The sequence below is a fragment of the Ranitomeya imitator genome, chromosome 9 (genome assembly GCF_032444005.1).
Source record: "Ranitomeya imitator isolate aRanImi1 chromosome 9, aRanImi1.pri, whole genome shotgun sequence".
In the NCBI taxonomy this organism is placed as follows: Eukaryota; Metazoa; Chordata; class Amphibia; order Anura; family Dendrobatidae; genus Ranitomeya; species Ranitomeya imitator.
This window is the reverse complement of record NC_091290.1, coordinates 118,750,860-118,763,421: the sequence shown is the minus strand read 5'-3', so window position 1 is coordinate 118,763,421 and position 12,562 is coordinate 118,750,860. Positions and strand designations below refer to the sequence as shown.

Here is a 12,562-nt window from a genome sequence, read left to right as displayed (position 1 = left end):
AACACGGACTGGCAGGATACAGCAGGAACACGGACTGGCAGGATACAACAGGAACACGGACTGGCAGGATACAGAGACAAAGCAAGGACTGGGCTGAGAAAAGACACTGGTACAGGGGAGCCTAGGGCATAGGAACACTGACGGCAGACAGTGCACCTACAAAGCAAAGGCGTCTTACCTAGGAAGACGCCGGGAAGAAATACCCGATGGGCGCCGCCATGTTGGGGCGGAGCCACCGGGTCGCGACCTCCCAGAAGGCTCAGCGACGGGGGAGACGCGACCGCGCATGCGCGAAGAGACCAGACGCCGAGAGCCGGCGAAGGAGGAGGCAGAGCGGCGCGGGACAGGATCGTGAGCGTGCCGAGGGATGGGAGAGGCCGGGTAAGTATGTGCGGGCGTGACACATCTCATTTCTTTGAGCTTCCACTTCCACTTCAGCCTCCCTTTTAGCAAAGGAGCTTTTTACTCTAGCTTCCTCTGCAGCTGCACGGATCTCTAGTAGCTTGTCGGACAATGTTGATTTCCTGGAGTGAGATGATCTGGAAGACCGAGCTGTGATTTTGGTCGATGTTGTGCGATGTGACCTAACCTCTTGGAGGTGAGCGATGCGGAGTTCTGCTTTATCCTGGGCATCTCGTACTAATGAGGTCTTTTCTTGGAGAAGAGTTTCCCTTTCAGTTACTTCTGCATGGGCATCTTCCATGTCACAGTTACTCAGGAATGTGATGTACTTTGCAGACAGTCTCTGGTAGCGATCATAGGCGGCAGATAAACTCTTCAATGTGGCGGTTAAACCTGCAGCGTCACTGTGATAGCGTGGAAGAGCTGCTAAATGGTGATCAACTCTGCCCCATAAATGTTCTAGGTTATCATGGAACTCGTCTCTAGTAGTCTCAAAGTTCTCTCTGGCCTTTTGTGTCGGCTTGGTTACACGTTTGGGTCGTACGTCCTGCTCTGCAGTAAGTGTGGGCTCTGCTCCTGCAGCATCTATGGTGTCGGGAACCTGATGTGCTTCACTTGCAGATGGGTCCACGGTGCCCTTTGTGGACATGTTTTAGCTAAGATGGCGGACGGTTAAGACTTGCTAGCAGACAATGCATATGCACACAGACACTGTAGACTTAGGTCTCTTGTTACTATTCTGCCACTGATATACGTGGATGAGATGTGTCTGAGGGATGTGATCACAAATCGCTATATAAACAATGGCAGGTAGCGTTACTCGCCAACCTGTGCCACCAGTCTCTATCAGCCGCGCGTGGTGATCCGGAAGGATGATGCAGTGATACATTCAACAGGTTTTATTTACAGTACCTTGGTGAGAGTGAGGACTGTAGGTTAGAGCTGTTACAGAATCACCAGACAGAGATAATAGAAGCTTCAGGTTAGAGGTAACAAGAGAATCCTTTCTCCAGCTCTGCAGCACATGTGGGATCCAAGATGGCACGGAGTACAAAACAGGAAGAGAAGGAAAAAGATAGGAGGAGCTAAAGACAGAAAGGTGTTGTGGGAGAATTCCATAACAAATATTACAGTGATATAGCAAACGGCCAGTAGATGGCAGCAAAGTATAACAAATGATAGAACCAGGCTTATTAGCACTACATAATGTCCGTGTATGGCTGAAAGTCTATCATAATAAACTGAGCAGCACAATAGTGAAGGAGTATCTAGACCTCAATATCGATGCAATCAGTGGAATTTGGACCCTTTTCCATTTTTGAATACCAAAATGCAAGAGTGGCCTAAGCTCACCTGTCATGCCATGGAGGTTTGTCTTGCCTGGCAGCCATCATTCTCTCAGAAAGTGTCTTCAGTCCTGCTAGTGGTGCCCTGACGGATAAGCGCATCCGGATGTCCCCTGAAAATGTAGACTGCCTGACTTTGGTCAAAATGAACAAGTCATGGATCTCCAATGACTTTTGCACCCCAGTCGCGGGCTGGGCACACTAGGCGATGGCGTCATTTTTTCATCTAATGCATTAATATCATATTATTGCAGTCTGTGACACCTTTGTTACGGCTTCTGTGCCTGCTGTGGCTACTGCTACTGATGTTACAAACATTTTTTGAAAATGTGGAGACTCAAAGCTGGGTCTCCAATCTCCATCTGATGGGTTGCCTATAGTGGAAGGTGTGTGGGAGGCCTATTATATTGTTTCTACTCTGTGGAAATTGATGCCACTTTAGTGTTGCGCTACAATAATTTTTTGAAATGTGGAGAATATAAGTTGGGTCTCCATCTGGTGGGTTGCCTGTAGAAATAGGGCTCTCAGACAGGCAGGTCTGCACTTGCTTTCACTCAACTACCTGTGTTACTTTCCTTACATTTGTGTACCGATATTACTGTATGAAACTGATGTTTGTGCCATCTGAATGTGGCTGGAATAAAAAAGAAAGAAATTGGAGGTGTTGCATTAGCTATCAGGTCTCCCAGCTAAGAAGGCTTACACCACTTCCTTAACCCCTTCATGACCCAGCCTATTTTGACCTTAATGACCTGGCCGTTTTTTGCAATTCTGACCAGTGTCCCTTTATGAGGTAATAACTCAGGAACGCTTCAACGGATCCTAGCGGTTCTGAGATTGTTTTTTCGTGACATATTGGGCTTCATGTTAGTGGTAAATTTAGGTCAATAAATTCTGCGTTTATTTGTGATAAAAATGGAAATTTGGCGAAAATTTTCCAATTTTCACATTTTGAATTTTTATTCTGTTAAACCAGAGAGTTATGTGACACAAAATAGTTAATAAATAACATTTCCCACATGTATACTTTACAACAGCACAATTTTGGAAACAAATATTTTTTTGCTAGGAAGTTATAAGGGTTAAAATTTGACCAGCGATTTCTCATTTTTACAACGAAATTTACAAAACCATTTTTTTTAGGGACCACCTCACATTTGAAGTCAGTTTGAGGGGTCTATATGGCTGAAAATACCCAAAAGTGACACCATTCTAAAAAAAATGCACCCCTCAAAGTGCACAAAACCACATTCCAGAAGTTTATTAACCCTTCAGGTGCTTCACAGCAGCAGAAGCAACATGGAAGGAAAAAATGAACATTTAACTTTTTAGTCACAAAAATTATCTTTTAGCAACATTTTTTTTATTTTCCCAATGGTAAAAGGAGAAACTGAACCACGAAAGTTGTTGTCCAATTTGTCTTGAGTACGTTGATACCTCATATATGGGGGTAAACCACTGTTTGGGCGCATGGCAGGGCTTGGAAGGGAAGGAGCGCCATTTGACTTTTTGAATGAAAAATTGGCTCCCCTCTTTAGCGGACACCATGTCACGTTTGGAGAGCCCCCGCGTGCCTAAAAATTGGAGCTCCCCCACAAGTGACCCCATTTTGGAAACTAGACGCCCCAAGGAACTTATCTAGATGCATATTGAGCACTTTAAACCCCCAGGTGCTTCACAGAAGTTTATAACGCAGAGCCATGAAAATAAAAAATAATTTTTCATTCCTCAAAAATGATTTTTTAGCCTGGAATTTCCTATTTTGCCAAGGGTAATAGGAGAAATTGGACCCCAAATGTTGTTGTCCAGTTTGTCCTGAGTATGCTGATACCCCATATGTGGGGGTAAACCACTGTTTGGGCGCACGGCAGGGCTCGGAAGGGAAGGAGCGCCATTTGGCTTTTTAAATGGAAAATTAGCTCCAATCATTAGCGGACACCATGTCACGTTTGGAGAGCCCCTGTGTGCCTAAACATTGGAGATCCCCCACAAATGACCCCATTTTGGAAACTAGACCCCCAAAGGAACTAATCTAGATGTGTGGTGAGGACTTTGAACCCCCAAGTGCTTCACAGAAGTTTATAACGCAGAACCATGAAAATAAAAAATAAAAATTATTTTCTCAAAAATGATCTTTTAGCCTGCAATTTTTTATTTTCCCAAGGGTAACAGGAGAAATTTGACCCCAAAAGTTGTTGTCCAGTTTCTCCGGAGTACGCTGATACCCCATATGTGGGGGTAAACTACTGTTTGGGCACATGCCGGGGCTCGGAATTGAAGTAGTGACGTTTTGAAATGCAGACTTTGATGGAATGCTCTGCGGGCGTCACGTTGCATTTGCAGAGCCCCTGGTGTGCCTAAACAGTAGAAACCCCCCACAAGTGACCCCATTTTGGAAACTAGACCCCCCAAGGAACTTGTCTAGATATGTGGTGAGCACTTTGAACCGCCAAGTGCTTCACAGACGTTTACAACGCAGAGCCGTGAAAATAAAAAATCATTTTTCTTTCCTCAAAAATGATGTTTTAGCAAGCATTTTTTTATTTTCACAAGGGTAACAGGAGAATTTGAACCCCAGTAATTGTTGCGCAGTTTGTCCTGAGTATGCTAGTACCCCATATGTGGGGGTAAACCACTGTTTGGGCGCACGTCGGGGCTCGGAAGTGAGGGAGCACCATTTGACTTTTTGAATACAAGATTGGCTGGAATCCATGGTGGCGCCATGTTGCGTTTGGAGACCCCTGATGTGCCTAAACAGTGGTAACCCCTCAATTCTACCTCCAACCCTAACCCCCCCACACCCCTAACCCTAATCCCAACTGTAGCCACAACCCTAATTCCAACCCTAATTCCAACCCTAACCCTAAGGCTATGTGCCCACGTTGCGGATTCGTGTGAGATTTTTCAGCATCATTTTTGAAAAATCCGCGGGTAAAAGGCACTGCGTTTTACCTGCGGATTTTCCGCGGATTTCCAGTATTTTTTGTGCGGATTTCACCTGCGGATTCCTATTGAGGAACAGGTGTAAAACGCTGTGGAATCCGCACAAAGAATTGACATGCTGCGGAAAATACAACGCAGCGTTTCCGCGCGGTATTTTCCGCACCATGGGCACAGCGGATTTGGTTTTCCATAGGTTTACATGGAACTGTAAACCTGATGGAACACTGCTGCGAATCCGCTGCGGATCCGCAGCCAAATCCGCACCGTGTGCACATAGCCTAATTCTAAAGGTATGTGCACACGCTGCGGAAAACGCTGCGGATCCGCAGCAGTTTCCCATGAGTTTACAGTTCAATGTAAACCTATGGGAAACAAAAATCGCTGTACACATGCTGCAGAAAAACTGCACGGAAACGCAGCGGTTTACATTCCGCAGCATGTCACTTCTTTCTGCGGATTCCGCAGCGGTTTTACAACTGCTCCAATAGAAAATCGCAGTTGTAAAACCGCAGTGAAATGCGCAGAAAAAACGCGGTAAATCCGCCATAAATCCGCAGCGGTTTAGCACTGCGGATTTATCAAATCCACAGCGGGAAAAATCCGCAGAGGACCAGAATACGTGTGCACATACCGAAACCCTACTCCTAACCCTAGCCCTAACTCTAGCCCTAACCCTACCCCTAACCCTAACCCTATTCTAACATTAGTGGAAAAAAAAATTCTTTATTTTTTTATTGTCCCTACCTATGGGGGTGACAAAGGGGGGGTCATTTGTTATTTTTTTTATTTTGATCACTGTGATAGATTATATCTCAGTGATCAAAATGCACTTTAGAATGAATCTGCCGGCCGGCAGATTCGGCGGGCGCACTGCGCATGCGCCCGCCATTTTGGAAGATGGCGGCGCCCAGGGAGAAGACGGACGGACCCCGGCAGGATCGGTAAGTATGATGGGGTGGGGATGGAGCATGGGGGGTGGATCGGAGCACGGGGGGTTGAACGGAGCACGGGGGGGTGGAACGGAGCACGGGGTGGTGGATCGGAGTGCAGGGGGGGGTGATTGGAGCACGGGGGGTGATTGGAGCACGGGGGGAGCGGACAAGAGCACGGGGGAGCGGAGCACAGGACGGAGGGGAGCCGGAGCAGTGTACCGGACAGATCGGAGGGCTGGGGGGGCGATCGGTGGGGTGGGGACACATTAGTGTTTCCAGCCATGGCCGATGATATTGCAGCATCGGCCATGGCTGGATTGTAATATTTCACCAGTTTTAATAGGTGAAATATTACAAATCGCTCTGATTGGCAGTTTCACTTTCAACAGCCAATCAGAGCGATCGTAGCCACGGGGGGGGGGGGGGGTGAAGCCACCCCCCTGGGCTAAACTACCACTCCCCCTGTCCCTGCAGATCGGGTGAAATGGGAGTTAACCCTTTCACCCGATCTGCAGGGACACGATCTTTCCATGACGCCACATAGGAGTCATGGGTCGGATTGGCACCGACTTTCATGACGCCTACGTGGCGTCATGGGTCGGGAGGGGGTTAACCATCAGGTCCTCATTGAAACTTCAATTCCAAGTTGTAAATGCAGGGCCAGTCCCTGATACATCGTGCATGGGCCATGGCTGACTGCTTCAGTGCCATTAGAAAAGGTACTACTGTGGGTCAATTGATCAGTCAACAACCTATGTCACTTTCTTTAAAAAGTTTCTGTATGAAATTGATGTTTGTTCTATCTGAGTGTGGCTGGTATATAAAAAAAAATTGGAGGTGTTGCATGAGGTATCAGGTCTCCCAGCTAAGAAGGTTTAGGCTATGTTCGCACGTTGGGGATTTGCTTTCAGAAATTTCTGTAAGGTTTCTCCATCTCTTGGCAGAAAATCGCAATGGAAAATGCGCTCATTTTTTATGTGTTTTTGATGCAATTTTTCATGCAGCTTTTCTTTCGTTTTTTTAGATCCCTTGAGCTAAATAAAGTTATATTAGTAAAAAAAAAGAATTGTGATGTCATTTCCTCAGCCAGATACCCTCATTAATATTAAATAAAGACACACACACACAGTCCCCAGCCTATGTAGGAGCATTAACATAATTAACCTACATATGCTGTAACAAAACAGCAACTGTGCGGCTACGTGCCAACGATCAGTAATTGGCAGCGCTTTGGACGCAACACATGTCTTCAGCGTCCAAAGTGCTGCCGGTTTTCGAACACAGGGGATTCCGCAAGTGTTCATTGAACTGTGAGGAATCACCCCATCCCAATACATTGGACGGTTGATATTTATCTTGTGGAGACTTAGCGTCTCCCTAAGATAAATTGACACGCTGTAGTCTGGAAAGACGTGTCGCGTGTCCGGCTCTGCAGCTAAGCTGCGGGTGCCGGTGCACGCATAGTGGAGATGGGATATCTTGAAATCTCATCCACTATGTTTTAACATCTGGCTGCTATGGGTTTGACTCTGCGGATGTACAGTGTCCAACCCGCAGCGTTTACTCACCGTGGGAACATACCCTCAGAAATCTGCGTGAAATGCAATTTCTGTTAATTTTTGAAAAAAAAATTTAAAAAATTTCGTGGGCTCCCGCATAATTTTCAAGACCAGCAGAGGGAACGCCAATGGCTGAGGGCTGATGTTAATATTCTGCGAGAAGTCAATAGCCAATGGTTCACAGGCTATTAATATCAGCTCACAGCAGTTTGCTTAGCCTTTACTGGCTAGTTTACCCCAGAATAAAATTTACATGGGGTCACCCTATAAAATTGAACCAGCAAAGGCTAGGCAGACAGCTGCAGGCTGATATTGACAGCTTGGGAAGGGGCCATGGATATTGGCACCCCCCAGGCTAAAAACATCAGCTTTCGGCTGCCCCAGAAATGGCGCATCTTATAGATACACCAATTCTGGCACTTAGCCTTGCTCTTCCCACTTGCCTTATAGTGGTGGCAAGTGTGGTTCATTTTTGTGGGGTTGATGTCACAATTGTATTGTCAGGTGACATCAAGCCCACAGGTTAGTAATGGAGAGGTGTCTATAAGACACCTATCCAAAACTAATCTTATAGTTACATGGTAAATAAAGACACAGCACAATAAAGTCCTTCATTTGAAATAATCACACAGACTCCTTTATTGAATCTAAATTTACCGTACTTACGGAACGCCTAATCCCTGATGCCCTCGTCTCCTGCAAACAATCAAAAAATAATAAACCAACATATAATAATATCCTGTCTGGCATAATCCATTTAATACCGAGTGTTCTGCGGCGATGTCACGTGTAGAACCGTCACATCAGGATATGTGACCATTCTACCCGGCCTCCGGCGATACACTGACAGGAGGTGATCGCTCCCGAAGTGTATCATTACTCCGGGGCTCTCACTTATGGCACTACTGCTGTGTGAGAACTTTCCCACACAGCGGTGCTGCATGTGAGAGCACCAGAGCTGATCAGCTGATGAACTCCAGTGAACTCTCACTGCGGCTCAGTGATACACTGCGGGAGCGATCACCTCCTGTCAGTGTATCACCGGCGGCCGGGTGAGATCGACGTGAGACACTCAGTATTAAATGGATTACAGCAGAAAGGTGAGTATATGTTTGTTTATTATTTTAGATTGTTTGCAGGACACGGGCATCGGGGATTAGGTGTTCCGTGAATATGTATGTAATTAAGTAAATGTTTTGACTTACAATTGAACGCAGGCAGCAATGATGAGGCTATTCTCCCATCATGCTGTCTCTGTCATGTGAGACAAAAGACGTAGCTAAATGGGAGTAGTAGTCCCATCAGATGACGCCTGGGTACACACTTTGCATGGGTACACACACGCACATATTATCCGCCCACACACAGAGACGCACGCACATGTTCTCTGGCCACACACACAGACACACGCACATATTCTCCGCTCACACACAGAGACACAAGCACATATTTTTCGCCCACACACAGAGGCACATGCACATATTCTCTGCCCACACACAGAGACAGACGAACATATTCTTCGCCCACACACAGAGACACTCATATTCTCCGCCCACACACTCTTTCTCCTTCTGATGTCATTTCCTTCTGACAATATGCAGCATTTTTGCAAGCAAATCTGCAGCAAATCTGCAAACCTTTTTACACCTGCATTTTTGACTGACTCAATAGAAGTCAATGGGTGCAGAAATGCTATGGAAAATATACATGGGCAGTACGGTGGCTCAGTGGTTAGCACTGCAGCCTTGCAGCGCTGGAGTCCTGGGTTCTAATCCCACCTTGGACAACATCTGCAAAGAGTTTGTATGTTCTCCCCGTGTTTGCGTGGGTTTTCTCCGGGTACTCCGGTTTCCTCCCACATTCCAAAGACATACTGATAGGGAATGTAGATTGTGAGCCCCATCTGGGACAGCAATGATAATGTGTGCAAAATGTAAAGCGCTGCGGAATATGTTAGCGCTATATAAAAAAAAAAAAAAAAAAAATAAAGAAGATAACCTTACACCGCTCCCTTAACCACCAGGTCCTCATTGAAACTTAAATTCCAAGTTGTAAATGCTAGGCCAGACCCTAATACTTCGTGCATGGCCCAATACTGCTGCCATTGCAAATTTCTATGGTGGGTCAATTGATGCCACTTTCATGTTATCAGCCCCTAATTTTATCTGTTTGGGAAGCTTTTTCTGTATACCTTTTGGTTTGGTCATTGAATTTGTTGGGCTTCGGGTACACACGTCGATCCGTTCTGTGAGCATGTTTGGTGAACTTCTAAATATTCGACAAATTGAACCAAACCGAACCTTGGATAGTTTGTTCATCTCTAATGGCAATGAGATGGCTGATGCCAAATAAATATTTTCCAGACTACTAGAAAACACACACACCAGTTTAGAAAAATTATTTTTTTAGCATAGAAATGACAATGAGATGGCTAATACTAATTATTTATTTCCCAGACTATTAGAAAAGACAGCTGTACAGAAAAGTTATTTTTTTGGCCCACAAATAAAACGAGATGGCTGAATTATTTATTTGTAGCAACATACATTATTAGAAAACACATAGCGGTCCTGAAAAATAATTAATTTGGCCTATAAATAGCAAGAAGATGGCTGATGCCAATTATTTATTTCCCAGACTACTAGAAAAAATATTTATTTGGCCTAGAAATGGCATTGAGATGGTTGATGCCAAGTATTGATTTCCCAGACTATTAGAAAACACACACCGGTTTAGAAAAATTTTTTTTTTGGCTTAGAAATAGCAAAGAGATGGGTGATGCCAATTATTTATTTCCTACACTACTAGAAAACACACACCGGTTTATAAAAATTATTTAATTGGCCTATAAATGGCAACAAAAAGTTATTTGTTTGGCCTCCAAATAAAACCAGATGGCTGATGACTATTATTTATTTCCCAAACTACAAGAAAAAGCACACCGGTTTAAAAGAATTATTGCCCAGAAATGGCAATAAGATGGCTGATGCCAATTATTTATTTGAAATACTACTAGAAAACACACAGCGATCCTGAAAAATGATTTTTTTTAGCCTAGAAAAGGCAATGAGATGGCTGATGCCAATTATTTTTTTCTCAAATTATCATCATGTGGTAAGATATACCTGGATAAGAGTGAAGTAATTAACCAGAGTCAGCATGGGTTTGTAACTAATAAGTCATGTCAGACTAATTTAATTTCCTTCTATGACAGAATCACTGGCTGGGTAGATCAGGGAAATGCTGTAGATATAGTATATCTTGACTTTAGCAAAGCATTTGACAAAGTATCTCACACCATCCTTATTGAAAAAATGACTAAGTATGGAATGGACAAGGCAACTATTAGGTGGATTCATAACTGGCTTAGTGATCAGACCCAAAGAGTGGTCGTAAATAGCTTCACATCCAGTTGGAAGAATGTCTCAAGTGGGGTACCACAGGGTTCCGTCATGGGCCCTGTATTGTTCAACATCTTTATCAATGATTTAGATGAAGGAATTGAGGGTACACTGATTAAATTTGCTGACGACATAAAGCTAGGAGGGATAGCTAATACTAGAGAAGAGAGAGAGGATTCAAAAGGATATAAATAAACTGGAGCAGTGGGCAGCAACTAACAGAATGGTTTTTAACAGGGAAAAATGAAAAGTACTACATTTGGGCAATAGAAATGAAAAAACCATATACAGAATGGGAAGAATAGGGCTAAGCAACAGCACATTTGAAAAAGACTTGGGTATACTAATAGATCATAAACTGAACATGAGTCAACAGTGTGATGCAGCAGCAAAAAAGGCAAATGCAATTCTGGGTTGTATTAACAGAAGCATACAGTCTAGATCACGTGAAGTCATTGTTGCCCTCTACTCTTCCTTGGTCAGACCTCATCTGGAATACTGTATCCAGTTTTGGGCACCACATTTTAAAAAAGACATCAACAAACTCAAGCAAGTTCAGAGAAGAACGACTAGAATGGTGAGCGGTCTGCAAACCATGTCCTATGAGGAATGGCTACAGGATTTGGGAATGTTTAGCTTGCAAAAAAGAAGACTGAGATGAGACTTAATAGCTGTCTACAAATATCTCAAGGGCTGTCACATTGTAGAAGGATCATCTTTATTCTCGTTTGCACAAGGAAAGACTAGAAGCAATGGGATGAAACTGAATGGGAAGAGACACAGATTAGATATTAGAAAACACTGTTTGACAGATAGGGTGATCAATGAGTGGAACAGGCTGCCACGAGAGCTGGTGAGTTCTCCTTCCATGGAAGTCTTCAGAGACTGGACAGACATCTGTCTAGGATGATTTGCTTTGAGCAGGGGGTTGGACCAGATGACCCAGGAGGTCCCTTCCAACTCTACCATTCTATGATTCTAAGAACCATGCAAGTCACGTGTGTGGGGTTGCCCAAACGTAGGGGCCACCACCACCAGATACCAGGTTCACACTATTATCACACATGGCCTTCCTTGGCTCCAGGTGTAGTGGAAACAACCATTGCTCAAACTCTGCCTGGATAGCTGTCCACAACTCTTGAGATAAGTGACTGTTATCTCCAAGGCATATTAATTTAAATAGTGCCTGATTGTGGTTAGCCCTGGCTGCGCAGTACGGAGGTGGGGGGATTCTCTCTGCACTCTTGGAAAGCATGTCTTGTTAAGGGAGCGGCTGAGGGTGCAGGTGCAGGAAGCAGATGCTGTGGAGGCTTTTCCTGAAAGCATTGGGGACTCCAAGATTTGTGGAGCAGCCCCTTGACCGCCTTCCCCCAAAGCCACCAGAGTCACCCAGTGCCCAGTAAGTAAGACGTAATGTCCCTGCCTAGTTTAGTTCGTCCAGGTCTCAGTGATGAAATGCACCCTGGCACACATATATTTTTGCAGGGTGAAGGTGATGTTGTCTACGACATACCTTTCTGCACACTGAGAAAATGGCGCCAGCAAAACAAAATGTCCACTTTTTATGTGGACAGGGACATGTGACTTTGGCAGCCAATCACAGAAGACCTTGTGTTGTGACATTGTGGTTAGTTTCTGCGCCCTGATTGGCTGCTAGAATGTACACACATTAAGTTATTAGAGAAAAAAAAATTACACTCCGCAGCTCCTCTGACCCAGACAGATCCTCTTCCCTCAATAAATATGGCCCCCTATCCCACCCTGCTAATCATACAGCACCACTATCCTAGCCAAAGTCATAACAAAAGCATTAGTGGAAACGCTATGATTTACCAAAATGTAAATGAAATTTGTTGACTTTGAGTAAAAATATTTTGGAGACTGAACACTAATCTGAATGTGCTACACTTATGCCGAATTTGAGATTGGCGAACGTTCTGTAATCTCTAGATCTGTTTCATGAAAACTGTGCCACTATT

General features: G+C 44.5%; 1 protein-coding gene across 1 annotated transcript in view; it reads right to left on the bottom strand.

Moving 5' to 3' along the window:
* Window positions 1-9,296: 9,296 nt before the first annotated feature.
* Window positions 9,297-12,562, bottom strand: part of LOC138648630 (acetylcholine receptor subunit alpha-type acr-5-like) — a 30,762-nt gene continuing 27,496 nt past the window's right edge. The window contains exon 5 of the mRNA XM_069738417.1: window positions 9,297-9,549. Within this exon, the coding sequence (XP_069594518.1) occupies window positions 9,297-9,549 (253 nt within the window). The remainder of the gene's footprint in view (window positions 9,550-12,562) is intronic.